Source organism: Passer domesticus, chromosome 12, assembly GCF_036417665.1.
Source record: "Passer domesticus isolate bPasDom1 chromosome 12, bPasDom1.hap1, whole genome shotgun sequence".
In the NCBI taxonomy this organism is placed as follows: Eukaryota; Metazoa; Chordata; class Aves; order Passeriformes; family Passeridae; genus Passer; species Passer domesticus.
In genome coordinates, this window is record NC_087485.1 from 7823365 (window position 1) to 7839625 (window position 16261).

General features: G+C 40.8%; 1 protein-coding gene across 5 annotated transcripts in view; it reads right to left on the reverse strand.

The window, feature by feature from the left end:
* The window catches only part of NUP93 (nucleoporin 93), a 75454-nt gene that overhangs the window by 4497 nt on the left and 54696 nt on the right, over positions 1-16261 (reverse strand). For 4 of the 5 annotated variants that reach the window (XM_064387279.1, XM_064387278.1, XM_064387280.1 and 1 more), the window contains 15 exons: positions 14280-14369; positions 12796-12935; positions 11088-11220; positions 9954-10111; positions 8291-8456; positions 7416-7509; positions 6163-6354; positions 5809-5935; positions 5627-5699; positions 5251-5295; positions 4369-4485; positions 3667-3785; positions 1688-1805; positions 1232-1315; positions 406-534 (listed from right to left, as the gene is read on the reverse strand). In XM_064387279.1, coding sequence (XP_064243349.1) covers positions 406-534; positions 1232-1315; positions 1688-1805; positions 3667-3785; positions 4369-4485; positions 5251-5295; positions 5627-5699; positions 5809-5935; positions 6163-6354; positions 7416-7509; positions 8291-8456; positions 9954-10111; positions 11088-11220; positions 12796-12935; positions 14280-14369 — 1785 coding nt within the window. Of the gene's footprint in view, positions 1-405; positions 535-1231; positions 1316-1687; positions 1806-3655; positions 3786-4368; positions 4486-5250; positions 5296-5626; positions 5700-5808; positions 5936-6162; positions 6355-7415; positions 7510-8290; positions 8457-9953; positions 10112-11087; positions 11221-12795; positions 12936-14279; positions 14370-16261 lie in introns of those variants that run through there. The other variant, XM_064387282.1, reaches the window with a different exon arrangement.

A 16261-nucleotide genomic window follows, 5' to 3' on the forward strand; every position in this document is an offset into this window, starting at 1 on the left:
CATCAACCATCCTAGAGACACTGCACTGTTGCCATTTGCTTTACTATCTAAGATTCTACTAAGAAGCAAAGTGGACACCTGTTTTCTCTTGCTAGGAGATCAATATAGATGTAAAATTTCCATTAGCTCAATGTTATTTAAAGCAATATGACAGACTCAAGAATGGCTTAGGCTGAAAGGGACCTCAAAGATCATCCAGTTCCAACCTTTCTTTAGACAAAGCTGAAGGCATCAGACACCAGCCTTGAGACTAAGTAACTGGACAAGCTCAGTAAATCAAGACTCTAAGTAACTGAGCAATCCAAACCCAAGACCATTAGAGATTCTCAGTTACCTGAAGCCCAAACTCTTGAAACCAGCAGAACAGGATATAGGAACACATGCCAGTGAGAATGACATTCTTACCGAATCTCTGTCTTCCATTACCCGCTGGGGTCTGGCAGGAGTGGTTGGGCTTGTGCCTTTCATCCTCTTATACTTGGTGAATAAAATATTCATGGTTGCAAGCAGAACCTCAGATAAATTGTGTTTGATCTACACAAAAAAAAGGAGAAAAAAAAGACACATTGCAGCAAAAGCAGGGTGACAGAACCATGAGCCTTACTATGCAGATTCCTGTAACAGTCAGAGGTGTAATGTGTGACTGCACCATCCAGCAGAAACACCACCCAGAGATTTGAGACAGACTTGCCCAATGGCTGCACCTTCATGTTTGATAGCAGCAGGTTAGATAAAACCCAAAGCACCCAAATACACACAACCACTGCCTAAAAAAAGAAGTGTCACCCTCCCGTTAAAACAGGTCAAGAGCAGTAACTGCTTTGCTTCATTTGCTAATAGACAAATCCATTAACTCCTGTAATTTAGAAGGAAGGAAACAAACACCCTACAAATGCTTAGTGACCATTAAGAGCATGGAAGAACTAAGTCAGCAGCAAGTTGAAAGTTTTCAATATTCTGAATTCTTGAATGAAACTCAGTAAGTTCAGGAGACTCATATCTGCAGATACCTTCTTCAAAATGGAGACAGGATTTCTGGGTAGGGAATTCTAGTGCTCAAATGAGCAGCATTAAGAAGAAAAAGTTGCAAGCCAAGAGTATTCTTGAATGAAATCAAAATAATCTCATCCTTTTTTTCCACTAAAGAATAAGAATGATGAGATGACAAGGTTTTAAGATCCTTTTAACAAAGCAAAAGGCTTTAAGAAGCTAAAGCCAAGGCATGACTTACTTCATCGCTGAAATTCCGGAAGGCAGCGACTCTCTCCTTGACACAATCTTGGCTAAGAGGTACAAGCTTCAGGCGTTCAATAATCTTCAAAAAGAAAAGCAGGAATCAGGACAGATAATCAGCATTCTATGTACCATCTATTAATAAAGTGTGTTTTTGAAGTGTTAATGAAATGCTTCTGTTTCCATTCAAAAGAAATAATTTCATTGTCAGTTACTGGTTTATCTCCTCACTTTGTTGAGGAACAGGAATGTTTTGTTCAATGTCTACAAAATAGCTCCAGGAAGATCATCCTGTTTATCAAGCAACAGGGAAGAAACACCTTTTAAAATTCCTGTAACATTGTAGTCCCTTCTAATTCATTAAATAAAATTTTAAAGCAATGTTATTTGAGACATTCTGGGCTTTCAAGGGCATTAGAAAGGCTACACTTCAAACAGAACTCTTAAAACTTACATCAAAGGCCCTGTCAACGTGACCAGCGTGATATTCATCAAAAAATGTGATTAAGTCTAGCAGAAGGTAGAACGTGGAGTCAATGGATTTCTTTGCACTTATCCCCTGTGCTTTGTACCTGAAAGAAATTGTGTTACAATTTTATTGTGCAAAATGGCAACCCTTTATAACTGTGCCCTAGCAATTCTTGGAAGTGGAGACATCAAACTCAAGGACAGAGGGCATTTAACAAAGGACAGCTTTCATTTTCCTTAACCGGGAGGCAGAATTTTCACAGGTTGTGGCTTTTTAAAGACACTGTTAATCATTTCCAGTTTAGCAAATCCAGCATTTGTTTCCTTTAAAATGTTTACATTTCCCACATTCACGGGGAAACTGCCAGGCAGCAGAGACCCGCAAGGCGAGCTCTGTACCAGCATGTTTTACACGCTGTTTTACAGCAGACAATCCTCCAGCACAACTGCCTGCTTCAGGCAAGAAGTTAAGACTTAAAAGATGGATTAAGAGTTCCTGCATGCTCTCGGGAGCTACACTGGCCATGGGATGAACTGGAGGGCTGCCTGCTCTCACTCCTACCGGCATGAGGGCACAAAGAAGCTGTTTTGCCTTTTTGTTGGGTGTCTCCCCTGCTCCAAAAGCATCACAAGAACACACAGGAGGAATGCTGCATCCTACAGCACTGTCATCAGGACAGTCCCATGGAAAAGCCCTGTCTTACATTTAACTGGCAAGAAGATGTGCTAGTCAGAACTGCTCTGGCTTTGCAGTCACCCAGGCTTGCAGCTGTGAAGGGGCATTATTGCACAGCAGTATTTAATGCTTTCAGACAGATCAAAGCATGAGCAAACCAAAAAGAGCCCATTACAGCCTTTGCTGAAGCTTTAACTCAAGCCATAGATTTAATTCCCCTTAATGTCTGCCACCAAATCAGTCTCTCACCAAGTCAATACAGCACCAATTTTCACTCGATCCCAGCCTGCCCAAATGAAGGAAAGGCTGCCTGGAAGAAGTGACTGGCAAATGCCACTTGTCAAAAGAAGACAGGCAAAGGCCTCTGATGGAAATCAATATATTTCTGTATTTGTCTTCCCAATTTCAAAGTGCCAGCAAGTGGGTTTGTTTTTGTTTTTTTTTTTATTTTATTCTCTCTGCAGCTCAATGGTTGATAAAAACCAGTAAGGCATTTCTCATAGGAATCCACATTTTGCTCTAGTAAAATACAGGAATTGTCCCTGGCAGTGACCGTGACAAGATGCACCAAAAGGTGAAAATTTTGAAAAATCAGGGACATATTTTGCAACTACAGCTTTTCAGAATCAGGTTACTCCTAGTTGCTAATGAATCCTGAGCACTGATTTCCCTCAAGGACATACCCTACTTAGTAATACAGACATGGTAGGGGACATTCCTTTCAGTTGCTTCCTTTCTTTCTGGACACCACACAGTACTTGGAATTAATATAACAGGCTGTGGAAATGAGGTCCACTGCCACAGTTCATCTTAAATACTCTTTTTTTAGCTTTCATTGAAGTAACAGTTTTCAGACAGCTACTGAATGATTGTTACGACTCAGTATTACTGGGTTTGTAGCTCTCTCTTAACACTATTTCAAACGAGAGAATTGCATGCAACAACTCAGCAACTGTTAAAATATTTTGCTTTAAAAATAATATAAAACATACAATTCACGTATTTACTGCTTAACAGACTCCATCTCCAGATGGAAATCCTGACTCACCTGCAGCTAAAACTTGTCAAATTTATCTGACTTGCCCCTGAAGATTTCTGGTTTCAGTACTGCAAGCCATCATGAGCAGGACAGGGTAAATTCTGACCCCTTCTTTGTCTTTCTAAATATGCTGCTGTGGATGCCACAGTCCAGCCTGCAGAAACAACATCAGGAACTAACACCCACAGCTCTGACAGTCCCAGGTCACACTGAGGTCAACCACCCAGTCCTGCCCTTACCTGAGTCTTACCTCTCAGCAATGGAATGGGCCATGTTCTTCAAACGCTCCTTGTTTGACTGGGGAGTGCTGATCTGGGGAACAACTGGACTAAGGAGCTTGTTCATCAGCTCTAAAACTTTGTCAGGGTTCTGTTGGCATTAAAGTTACACAAACAAAAGGAGCATGATGAAACATGGTGTCTTCATCTCATTGAAAAAAAGAAAAGTCTCATCCAGTGGTGCCTACTGCAAGCCCAGAGCCACTTCCTTCCCTTAAAGAGTCAAGCTCTTATTAGCTACAAGCAACATAATGTTGCTGGGTCACAAGAAAAAGCATTTCCCCCTAGTTTTTCTCTAAAACAGTGGTTATGGTTGTATCCACCTCAAGACCAACTATTTTAGACTTCAGTTCAATATCTATGAAATTGGAAGAGTACACTCCAGGTAAATTACTGCAGTAGACCAAATTAAATCATGCGTGGGACACTCTCTTCAAAAGTGCACATTGATCAGGACCACAATGTCCTAAATCAGAATCCCTGGAGTGCAATCCATCTGGATGTGCCAACTAAAACATCTCTTCACGCAGCTCTGTTCTTCCAGCAGCAGAAATAAGTTGCTTGAACAAGGGCAATTCAACCTCTGAGATGAAATTTAACCTCCTAATCACAGGTAGAATGTTTGGAAGGAAAAAAGGTGAACCAAGATTTAAGGCAGCACACAAGACACATACCTTTGCAAGGTCATAGAGTTTTGCAGCTTCTTCAAACAATCCTTTATTTTCTGCTGCAGAAGCCACTTTGTTAATAATGGATTTTGTGTCACTTGTAAACTTGTCTATCACTCCAGGCTAAAGAGGTGAGACAAAAATGAAAGGAGAAAAGAGGAATCAGAAGGCTCAAACACTCCAGAATATTCTGCCAAGGCAGTGAATATTTTACATGTTGGCTTATGATTGGAATAGCCTGTACATTTCCATGGGAATGTGCAAAAGTGAGACATTAAAAATAGAATGAGCTCTTGCAAGAGGGACTCTCTCCTAAATGGAGTCAGCACTGAGACATCCTTGGTTTTTAATTCATTCAAAATGACCCAGATAACTCAGAGTTTGAGCTGCTGACACAGAAGAAAACACTAAAGACTTCAGCAGATAGCATTCCAAGGGCTCCAGGGATGCAGCTTGTTTATACTGGCATGACAGGTTGCCAATGAAATCTCACACAGATAAATGAATGGGCAACAAGAATTTTAAAACAAATAATAAACATGTAGAATAAAAGAGATTAAAGAGTTAAGAATATCTGGAAATTACTGTAGTTGAGGATGCAAAAATGAGACTATATAATCTAGAAGAATTTATTTTAAACCTAAAATTGTTGGTTTCACACCAAAGAAAGTGCAAAACAACAACTGTCCTGCAGTTCCTGACCTGCCTTTTGTTAGGGCAGGTCACAGATTATTCTGTAAAAGGATCTCAAACTGGAAGAATTTGAACGTATTCAAACAGTAATAATTTAGCTAGTGAAAAACAGACAGAAGCAAAATAGCCCCATGACTACTATGGAAACCATACATAGGTTGTACTTTTAATATAAATTAGAAATTGTGAACTCACCTTCCTACTACCATCCTTTTCCAGCTTTCCAAGAATCATATCAAACTATATCCACACAGATGTAAAGTAAGAACAAACAGGAAACAAAAACAGAGAGATGAATTGCACATATTTCATAACATATTTATTAAGTACAAAGATACAGTCATGGGATGAAAAACAGTGACCAATATAAAAAGTATTTGTAACTAAATAACAGGCAAAAAGGTACGATTAAATGTCTTAAAGGTAAGGCCATTGCAAGATCTTCTCTCATCTGGGTCTGCATGAGGCAGAAAGAGTAAGCAACTCTAAGACTGTCCTGACTAATAAAGATTTCAAAGGAGAAATGAATTTCAGTGTAACTGAGGAAGGGGCAAAGCATGGCCAAACGCACCTCTCTGCTTTCGATGACGATTTCACTAACGCAGCGCAGGAACATATTCTCTCCTTGGCTGTCCTTCTCATTCCTATAAAATAGAGAGGGAGAAAGGCACTCCTGCTTCTGAGAACTCTCCAGATAAGAATAATGAGCAGTAATAACTAGGAGAATAACTGAAGACATAGATTAGCTCCTACCTGAGAAAATAAAAGTACTGCAGAGCTTCCCTTGGATCTGTTGATTCAAACTTACGGGTGTAAAGCATCAAAAGCCGCACAAAATTTAAACGTCTGACACCAGGAGGGTCACCAGCTTCATGGCTTACTGCAATGTCAGAAACAGCACTGTCAGAGAATCTAATGCCAGGAAAATGCTGATCTTCATCTCAAATTAGTCAGAACCATGATCCAGAGCTCTAATGCAACTAAAACAATTAACTTTTATGAAATTGTTCTGATAAATCTTCGATTAATCACATAGATCTGCAATTTCTAGAGGGTATTCTGAGGGCTAAGAAAATATTCCCTTACTGTAAAGCAAATAGGACTTACATAGCTGTGCACTCTGGCCAGATGCTTTCAGGAGCAATTTTAACTCAAACAGAACCAAAGCAACATGAACAGCGTGACAGCGCAAGCGCTCTGTCCGGAAAAGAAAAGCAATCGCAGCTTCAAACTGTGCTGTCAAGAACAGCACCTGGAAGTAGAGGAACGGTGGCTGGTTCACTGCAAAATGTGATTCACCTGAAAAAAAAACACAACACGTAGCATTTTCACATCATTTTCATGATTTTGCAATCAGAGATGACTGACAGTGGATGCTTCCTGCCACAGTGCATCATTATTGTTTATTAGGTGCCAGCCAAAATAAACACAGTACACAAAACTGAATTCCCAACCACACATCAGTGGCTCACCTACAACTGTGCCACTGTAGATTTATCATGAAGACATATTTAGCATAAAGACATATTCAGAAAGTGAAACAGAATAAACAGTTACTCAGAAAAGTTCCTTCTTTTCAGACAACAAACCATCAACTCTGATCAACTGTGACAGATTCTCTAAAGACCACAACTTTTTGTCTGCTTTTGCAGTGGTACAAATAATGTTAAGAACCTGGATTTTCCTACTCAGTGACACCAAAAGCAGCTTATTATATTTCTTTTCCACACATTTTATCTCACACACATTATCTGAGTGTGAGTGATACCACGAACTAGAAGGCTGTGGAGAATCAAATTTGGTATGTTTTGGACAGTTCCAAGTGACTTAATTTTGATGGACTGGAAGACAATTACAGGAAAATGTATTCTGTGGGTGTTCTTAAAACCTTCTGAAATGGAAGTAACTGTGACTTGGTTCCCCAGAAATTTGCTTGAAATACTAATTTAAGGGAAAAGATAAACACCAGATGCATAAAGAGGAAAAGCTTGGAAATATATCCCTATATTAGCTAGTGACTGCTTTTCTGTTCTGTATTTCCAAAGCTGAAAGCTCTGCTAAAGGACTTTTGCATATTTATGGTGAGAGGAAGCAACCCACAATTAATGGATAAAGGAGAAACAGCAGCAGTGTTGCTCACAGATGAATATTAACTCTTTTCTGGATTGCTGGGAAGTCATGGGACTCATTCATCGTGTCTTACTGAAATCTGCTACGACTCCAGGGAAGCAGAAGATGCCTGTCACTAGTGGAGAGCTGCAGGGTTTTTGTGCAGTCTGGGGTTTGTGAAATAACAACTGGAAAGTGTCCTCAGCAGAAAAGCAGAGCCCCAGGTAAGAGATCACTCTGTGCTTTCTCACCATAGTCCTCCAGCAGCTGCTTCTGGAACTGGGATAACGTTAGCCGGTCCTGCGGAGAGCTCGCGCCACCCTCATCAAAACACACTTGGTTCAGCTAAAAGCACATCCAAAAAAGAGAAGCACAGATATTTCTCCTTGCACAAGCAATGTACTTACAAGATATTCATTCCATCTGAGCCCCTCCTAGGATTTGACCAGCTGACTAGAAACTGCATCTAGTCACAACATCAGCTCCATCCACTGCTGGGAAGCAAAGATCTCTAATGCAGCAACAGCTGAAATCCATGCAAATATAACCCTGGGGTTCTGTATCCATCCAGGCCAGCAAACTGTGACACTGGGACTCCGAACACTCTCAAGCAGCATTTTTTTGCCACAAATACAATAGTAACAAATACATAATTGTATCACCCTTTTTCTGATAAAGAGGAGAAACAGGTACCAAGCAGTATCTACCATTTCCTTGCCAAAACTGTAAGGACTTCAGAGACATTGACAGCATTGTCTCTGGTCAATTCACACTGACATTTCAGACATCCACCCAGGAAGGAGAATTCAAAGAATCCTCACTGTAGCAAGCTAATACTGTTTGTAAAAACAGGAGACAAAGATCAGTGTCAAATGAAGAACATGAGATTTCCAAAGACAACTGTACCCAAACTAACACCTGATAGCACAGAGGGTAACAGGGCAGCCCTGGGATTCAGGTTTCCAGCCCTGCACTATTTCAAGGTCAGGTCATGTGCACTACATTGATGCAAAACACCAGGTCTAGAAGTAGGAAGGGTAGCAGAGAAGTGGAGAAATGTGGTACCATTTGGACCTGTTCTTAAAAAAAGAAAAACCTAACGCCACAACCCCAACACCAGACTTACTTTTAGCCAAAGATAATCTTCTGTTTTATCAGCAACTTCACTCTGGTTGTCTGTAATGTCACAACGGCCAATAATACAATAAACAGCCCTTTTGTAGGGGTCAGTGTTATTCCTCAGAGCTCGTCTGTAATGAAGACGCAGTTTGTTTTCTGTGGCAGGAGACAGTCTAAGGAAAAGAAAAGATTGAAAGAAAAGACATGAAACCATTTTCCCTGTACGAGGAAACCTGGATACAAATCAATGTAAATGGGTGCATATCCACAGCAAGGGCATAATGACAGTCAGCACTGGCCAAGATTTCTTGCATTTCCAGTTCATATCTGTAGGTAAAAATTTTGCACACATGAATTTAAACACATAATTAAAGTTATGGAGGATCATCTTCAAATGCTCACTGCAGGCAAAGAATCCACATATGACAGTCTCTTTGGGGTACAATAATACTATGGCAGATGAGTTATTTTTGTCTGACTCTGCTACTGCATCATTTCAGAAAAAGAGAGCTCACAACATCTTTCCAAGTCTTTGTGTTAGAAACTAACAAGTGAGTAGGTCATTGTACCATGAGGTCTTTCAGGAGAGACACTTTCATCATTATTAAACACTGGCATAATGTTCTTTGTCATTGTTTTTTTCTTGCAACCTCTTGTTGAGAATTTTACACAATATAATCAATAAAGTGTTCTAGACTAAGGCATTGTTTGTCAAATCTGTAGGCAGAGCACTTTTTCAAAGCTGTAATAAAAACAAAATAAATCTATTATGTTGTATCTCATAAAAGTGTTTACAATGAAAACAGTGACAGTATCTTCAACAAGGTTTCTGTAACAACCTTGATATAATGAGCACTCCTAAATACTCTCTACAAAACAGATTGATTTATAGAAGAATACCATGGCATACCATACTTGGGATATGGCACTTAGATTTTTATCCTTTCAGTTTATTTTGTTAGCTCTGTTACTTAGTTTTTATTGTCTGTTTGTTGGTTTGAGTTTTTTGTAATTCATTGCAAGTGGAAAGATGAAAAAGAAAACCACTGTGGAGTTCAGAGCACACCTTAGGGTGCACTAACTTAACCACTTTGCAACCACATCAGCAGCAGTTTGGCCAGTGGCCTCTGTCCGGTGCCGGACAGCAAAAACTGGAAGAGGAGAATAAACACAAGAAAGATGTGAGAGTGAGGCCTCTAAAGGCCTCTAACAAACTCTGCTTGTTTTTCCTGTGTGGCATTCTTATGAAAACAGGTGTAGTAAAAAGTGTTCCCCAAAGCAAATTCAGCTAAAATAAGCAACAGGGGAAATAAAAGATACAGGAATCATGACAGCAGATTAAATCTGATCTATCGTATGCTATATCCCACTGTTACACTGGGCTTATCCTTCTGTAAAAAGTAAAGCTACACCACACTCTATTATTTTTGAAATGTAAATTTCTGAATATTTTCAAACAACTCTTTCTCTGTTGAGATTTCTCAGCTTCAAAGCCACAAATTAAAATATGCAAACTTCTGCATGTAATTTAGGTAGGTAATATAAACCTCAGGCAACCACCACCACCAGAAGAGACCTGAGCTTTTTGTATTTCTACCAAACTACTGATAATTTCACTACTCCACAGCAATTCCCACCCCTCAGAAGGATCCCTCCTAGTTCCCAATTACCTTCTGTCTTTACTGTGCATGTACTCCTGGAACCATGTTTTGAACTCCCCCAGCTGGTGCTGTGCCCGTTTCACCACGTGCATGGCTGCAGTCAGATCTCCGCAGCGCATGCAGTAGTAAATCAGCGCCCACACAGGATGGCCCTCCACCTCACCATCCTGAAAAGGAAGCAGGACACACTTAATTTTTTCTTAAAAGCATCATATTTGAATGATTTTTATTTATTCTTTGCTTCATTCATTATTTTTTCCCTTATACCCACACTCATATTGGTAAAAAATTCTGTTATAGAAGCCAGAGGTCATAAGGGTTAAATCCTGGCAAAGCTCTGCACATATCAGCAGTGAAAGGTGTGATTCTCTTCTGACTGCCCAGATTTCAATTCTGAGGGAGGTTCTAAGAATCCCAGAATTAGCATATGATATCCTCCCCACACAGGAGATTGATCTGGATTAGGCCACTGAGGTATTAAAAACATTTTCACTGAAACAGAAGGATATCAAACTAATCACTGATCTCAGCAGGTAAGGACAGACAGCTAGACTTAGCTCTGTGTGCTCCAATGTTATAATTTATTATTTCTTCATTTAGCTTTTATATCTGATTTTTCAACCCAGAGTGCCTATCTGATTATTTTGCAGATGCACAGCTATGCACTTTTTACTACATGCAGGTAAAAATGGTTTTATTCAGATTCCTAAATAGAAGACCCAGGCTACAATTCAGATGAATTCATTACACATTTGGTGATGGTTTTACCATCTTACAATAAATGTAAAAAAAGAGAAAAAGCAAAATAGGCAGATTAAGTTACTGCTTTTTTGAGCCATCATAATGAATTTTAATTCTTGCTTGTTGATTTCTAAGATGATGACCAGAAGACACAATAATTTCTAGAATTAGAACTCAAGCCACTGAGCATCCACCATACTTTGGGACTAGGTCTGAACTTGACAGTAATTTGTCTGCCACCTTCCATTTTCCTAGTGAAAAATTCTAGAGGAGTAAGAGCCTGCTGCCCTAAAAGCAGCTTAAACAACAGAAAAGCCACTGGAGGCTGCCCTGGTTCCCCCTCTGCACTGGGTGAACAGGTTTGTGTTATTTTGGCTCAGAGGCTGACAGTGCTGCCCATACCTGCAGACCAGGGACTGATGCTGGGAGTTTGATGTTCAGGAAGCTGCGGACCAGCTGGTAGGTGCCTGGGACTCCACCCAGCTGAGCCTGGTGCAGGTTTCCAAAGACTGTCACAAAAGTGTAATTTTTGTAACTGAAACACAACACAAGCAAAACAAACATGAACAGACTGAGATACACCTGCCACAAAAACATCCACTGCCTTTCAGATCTGACAGAACTCACAATTCAAAGCAAAGTTACTCGATGATGTTCAAACATTATTATTACAACAAAATGAAGCACAAATCTTGGTCAGTTCAGGAAGATCCTTGTATTTAGCAGTCTCAGAAGACACCAGGTTTGGAGTCTGCAGTGGACTGTTCCAGGTTCAACTTTCAATTCTGAAGTTCCCCCTTATTAGATTCTTGTAGTACAAAGTTAAACTCAAATATTTTAACTGGCAAAAAACCTTTCCACCCTAATACTTTAACTCTCAATTCTATCATGAAAGAACAGTTAAATATCACAGATGTGTTTGTCTCTCCTCCCTGCCCTATGGAAAAATATCAGCATTAGTGCTATGGACTAACCAGAAGAAAATCACAGAGAAAAAAGGAATTTAGAAATAATCTCCACAGCTGGGAGCATTGGGAAAGTACTACATATAACTAACTCCTAACTTCAGCTAGCAGTTAATGGCACTGTGAACATTTAGCCAGTTGGATATGTGGTAAATCAGGTTAAGAGTCACTGGCTCATTGCACTCTGCTGAGACTGAGGAACTGGGAACAGAAGATCCTTCTGATGTGTCAGCTCCTCTGTGCACAGGCAGCAGCTGCCACCACTCCTGGGTGACACTGAGTGCTGATGGGGTGTGACAACCAACTGCCAGGGCCAGAAGAGGCTGTGCCAGGAGGTGAAAGCATCTCTTCCCACAGTGCTGTGTCAGAGCACAGTGCTTTCCATGCTCTGATGCAATCTGTGTCCCTAACAAATGCCCACGTACCACCCTGCAGTTACTGCTTGCAAGGCTGGAAGAGCCTGCTGGCATCACATTGCAGATACTAGAAAAGAGACACTGCAATGTCCATCCACATGTGCAGTGAATGGGCATTTGGCTTTGGGCAGCTTCACACCCTGCAGTTCTCTCAGAACTCTACTGGTCAAGGAGCTTGGGCCACCATGGTACTTGCTAATACACACAGCAAACCACTTTACAGTCTGAAAATCACTGCTACATGTCTCAACTTCAGCATCTTCACATTTTCCAAAAACTTTTCAGTGTAGGAATGGCATGATCAGAACTTGACTCACTGCACCAGGTTTGTGCCCATGCTGTCCTCATGGGCTGCTGACAGAAACCAGCAATCAGAAAGGGAGCATACAGAAAAGAGGATGTTCTTTTGCAGAAGAGAAACAGATCACTTTCCTCAAGTGAAAGACCTTCACATACCACCACACATATAGAATATTTATAAGCAACATAGAAGAAAGAATAAAAGTCTTTGCATCTTCTAAACAACCTCCCCACGGATTCAAGGCCTTTTAAACTAGAACACTGTTAAACTAGAACAGTTTTTTATTTAAGTGGCTGCTCTAAGCTTGGCACAATAAAAAAGACATGTCTGTGAGCAGCACAAGGTAGCTGACTCTAAGTGCACTACAAAGTCATTCTGGCTTGTTAGTAGGGAGCTCTATCAGTGTGTACTCAGAGCACCCATCCCACCTTTCCTCCAGGTAGTGCAGAGCGTGCCTCACGAACTCCATGCGCACTTCCATGTTGGTCCTGACTTTCAGGGCATCGCTGGCAGGCACCAGGGTGACGTCTGTCATTTGTTTCACCATGGCCCACATCTCAGAGATGTTCTGTAAAAAGTCATTCCATGCCTCAGCAATTAGTACAGAGATGAACAAACAACACTGTTCTGAGCTACATCGTGTTTTGGTGCTTAAGAAAAGCATAAGAACACAAGAGTAATTCATGTCAATTTAGATTTGTAATGGAGATACTGGACACAGGCATGAAGGGTAAGCTGCTTCTGTCCCACACATTTCAAGTTTCACAGGCTTTTTTTGCATAATTCTTGCGCAAGAAGATGGCTATAAATATACCTGCAATTGTTCCCCAAAATTGACAACTATTTCCAAAACTAGGCTGTGTACTTGGTACTCAGTCTCTTGCTCATTTCTAGTTCACACTTCCCACTCAATATATACCATAGCACCATCAGCTTTGCATGCAAGCAATGGCTCTGGCTGCTGTTGGAAAGCTGTGTGATCAGCTGTGATAAGAAGCATTAAAAGGACACTGATCACTTGGACAAAGGCTCAGTTACAAATAAAGACTGAAAACCATCCAGATCTGCTTATTCACAAGGACAAGATCCTATCACTGTTTATAGGACTAGGGCATCCCTGCTGAAATGGCAAAATACTGAAAAATAACAGCACTGTTCACTTGGGCAAGGGCAGCTCTTTGATCTTGGTGCTTCAAAGCAGCAAGAACACTGAAACTCCCCGTGCTGTCCCTTACAAAACAAGCAGAGCTGTTCAGAGTGAAGATGCACATCTGTAATTCAGATCCAATTGAAGGGTTTGCCCCTCAGCTTCTGAGCAGCTTTTTGCTCTCCCCATTTGCAGTTTTTTCATAGCTTGACCCTGCTGCAGTGTTCTCCTCCAGGCATTTCTCCAAGGTTTGTGCATTTGTTTTCTTTTTTAGGGTGGATCAAGGCAACACAATTAAAGAAGAGAAAGAAAGGAAAGCAAGCAGATAATTGATTTAAAGTCAATTCTATGGGTTTTATGCTTTGCTATGAGAGCCTATTTCAGCTCTAGCAGAGTCTGATTGAAGACCCTTTACCCCCAACTAAATACCTTCAAAGGACATAAGAGACCACATTTTGTTAACCAAACATAACAGAATCTATTTAAAATAAAAAGCAATTTTCCCCTCAACAGCTTATCATCTATGATGGGACACCAGGTTCACTTCTTTCTCACTGTGTTAAGACATTTTCACCATGATCAACTTCATCACAGGTTGGTCCTGCTGTACTGGAGAAAATTCCAGAATTGTCTTTGTGTTTTCTGTGGAGCCATGCAATTTTTTTTTTGCAATATCAGTATTTTTATCCCTGATATCAGCAGGCTGTTAATCACAGCCTGAAAACAGCTTAAATACATTTCCTTATGTTAACTTACTGACAGTACCTTATCATCCAGGCCTGCAGTAGCAGCACAGAGGTCCACCAGGTTAGGTTGCAGGTGTCCATTCACTATCTTCTCATTATAAATATAAATCTAAAACATAATTAAAATAAGCACGTTTAACAATATATATTATTGTTACAGCAAAATCTCAGTCACAGCAGCAAAATCTAAATCAGGCTTCAAAACCAGTGTTCCCAGCAAGTCCCTGCTTCTCTCCCACATCAGCCACTTCCAACCCCATGGCAGAGGAATGGGCATCACCCGAGCTTGCACACCACCCCAGAGCCCCAGGCCTGCCCAAGGCCAGCAGCAGCCCAGCTGTTCAGGGGTTTTGCATGGCAGAGCACTGAGCTGAATGCCCTGTTAGACTAACTGCAGCTAATTGCTGAAGGACAAAGATTCCAAAGTGACCTGACAAGTGGATGGCTGTGATACTCCCCTGCACAGCAGCCTCCTACCTGCTGATGTGAAAGAAACAGGATTTTGCTGGTTTGTGGCAGTATTCAGAGAAATCTGAGTCAGGGAAATGAACAGAAATCTGACTCTTCAGAGCCTGCCCTTTAATGTATACACACAGCTCCCTGTTTTAACTCTTGATCTTAACTGAGCTTTGTCTACTCTTGTTTATTCTATTCAGTCCAACGACCTTCCACTATGTTCAAAAATAATAATTCTCAATACTAGAAAGGCAATGCCATTGTACTTTAACTCCATTTGGCATTCAGCACTACTACAACATGCCCAGGGTGCAGACAAGATGTAGAGCTCAGGACTGCAAACAGAATGCAGCATCAGTGAAATCATGTCTGTGGATGTCACCGTGTTCCTGTGAGACAGTTTGAACTATCCACAAAGAACAATTAATCACTTCCCTGTAATTAAAACACATTTCACGGCTGCTGATAAATAGAAGCAGCACGGATCTCCAGCTCTCCTGCCTGACCTCCAGGTCCCCCAGCTCCCCACTGAAGCCACAGGAGCCCACCCAGACTGCTGACCTGGGTTATTCCTGCACTGCAGCAGGATGACACGGGGACAGCTCAGCCAGGCCAGCTCCTCTGGAGCCCTTGCTGGGAGCACACAGTGACCACACCAAGTGTTTTGGCAGCCGAAGGCTGGCCACAAACACCACATTTCCAGGGCACACTGCAGCTGCCTGTGCACAGCCCGTGACCCTGACAAGGCCCACTGGCCACAGTGATTCCACAGCTGCCCCAGAGCCAGCACTGCTAGAGAGACTGGGCTTCCCATTCCCAAAAAGCAGCACGGAGCAACACTGATGGCTTCAAAGACAGACAGTTATGCTTTAAAGAAGAAATTTACTGTGGGTATATTACAGTAGATATGAACTAAATTAACAAACTATTAAGAGCCACTAAATCAAATGTACACTTTATCAGCACAACCATGAACCTTTTGCTATTAAGTTTCTTCTCAGTTACCATAACTGAATGCAGATGTAGGAAAACAGATGCACAAGCTGCTCTCTGCCTCAGTGCAGACTGAGCCAAAGCACACAATAACAGTAATTGTGTGCAAATTAAGCAACATCGTTTCACATATTCCATTTTGAAAAATCAAGTCCTTTTCTTTCATTTTGTTCTCAACAGTGCTGGTAAACAGATAATCTCAAATAACAACAGTAACAAATTGGTTATGTAAAGGTTTATCAGTCTTCCCAGAAAATTTTCCGAGGGAGTCTAATGCTACCAGGCATATTAATTCATAGCTGATGCACTAAAGCTTCTCATAAGCAATGTCATTAAAATAGGATGTAATTCCACAAACATCAGGATTAACACTTAAGCATATTTTTTCCTACACACATACATGAGAAAAATGATCTTCCACATATGAAAATAAAGGGAATATAAAGCCTTCATTTGTAAACAATTATGCATTGACACAAATCCTAAAAAAACTTGCTTTCGAAAACTTAAAAAGAATTTCAGTTTACTTTACAAGCATAAATGCTTTCTACA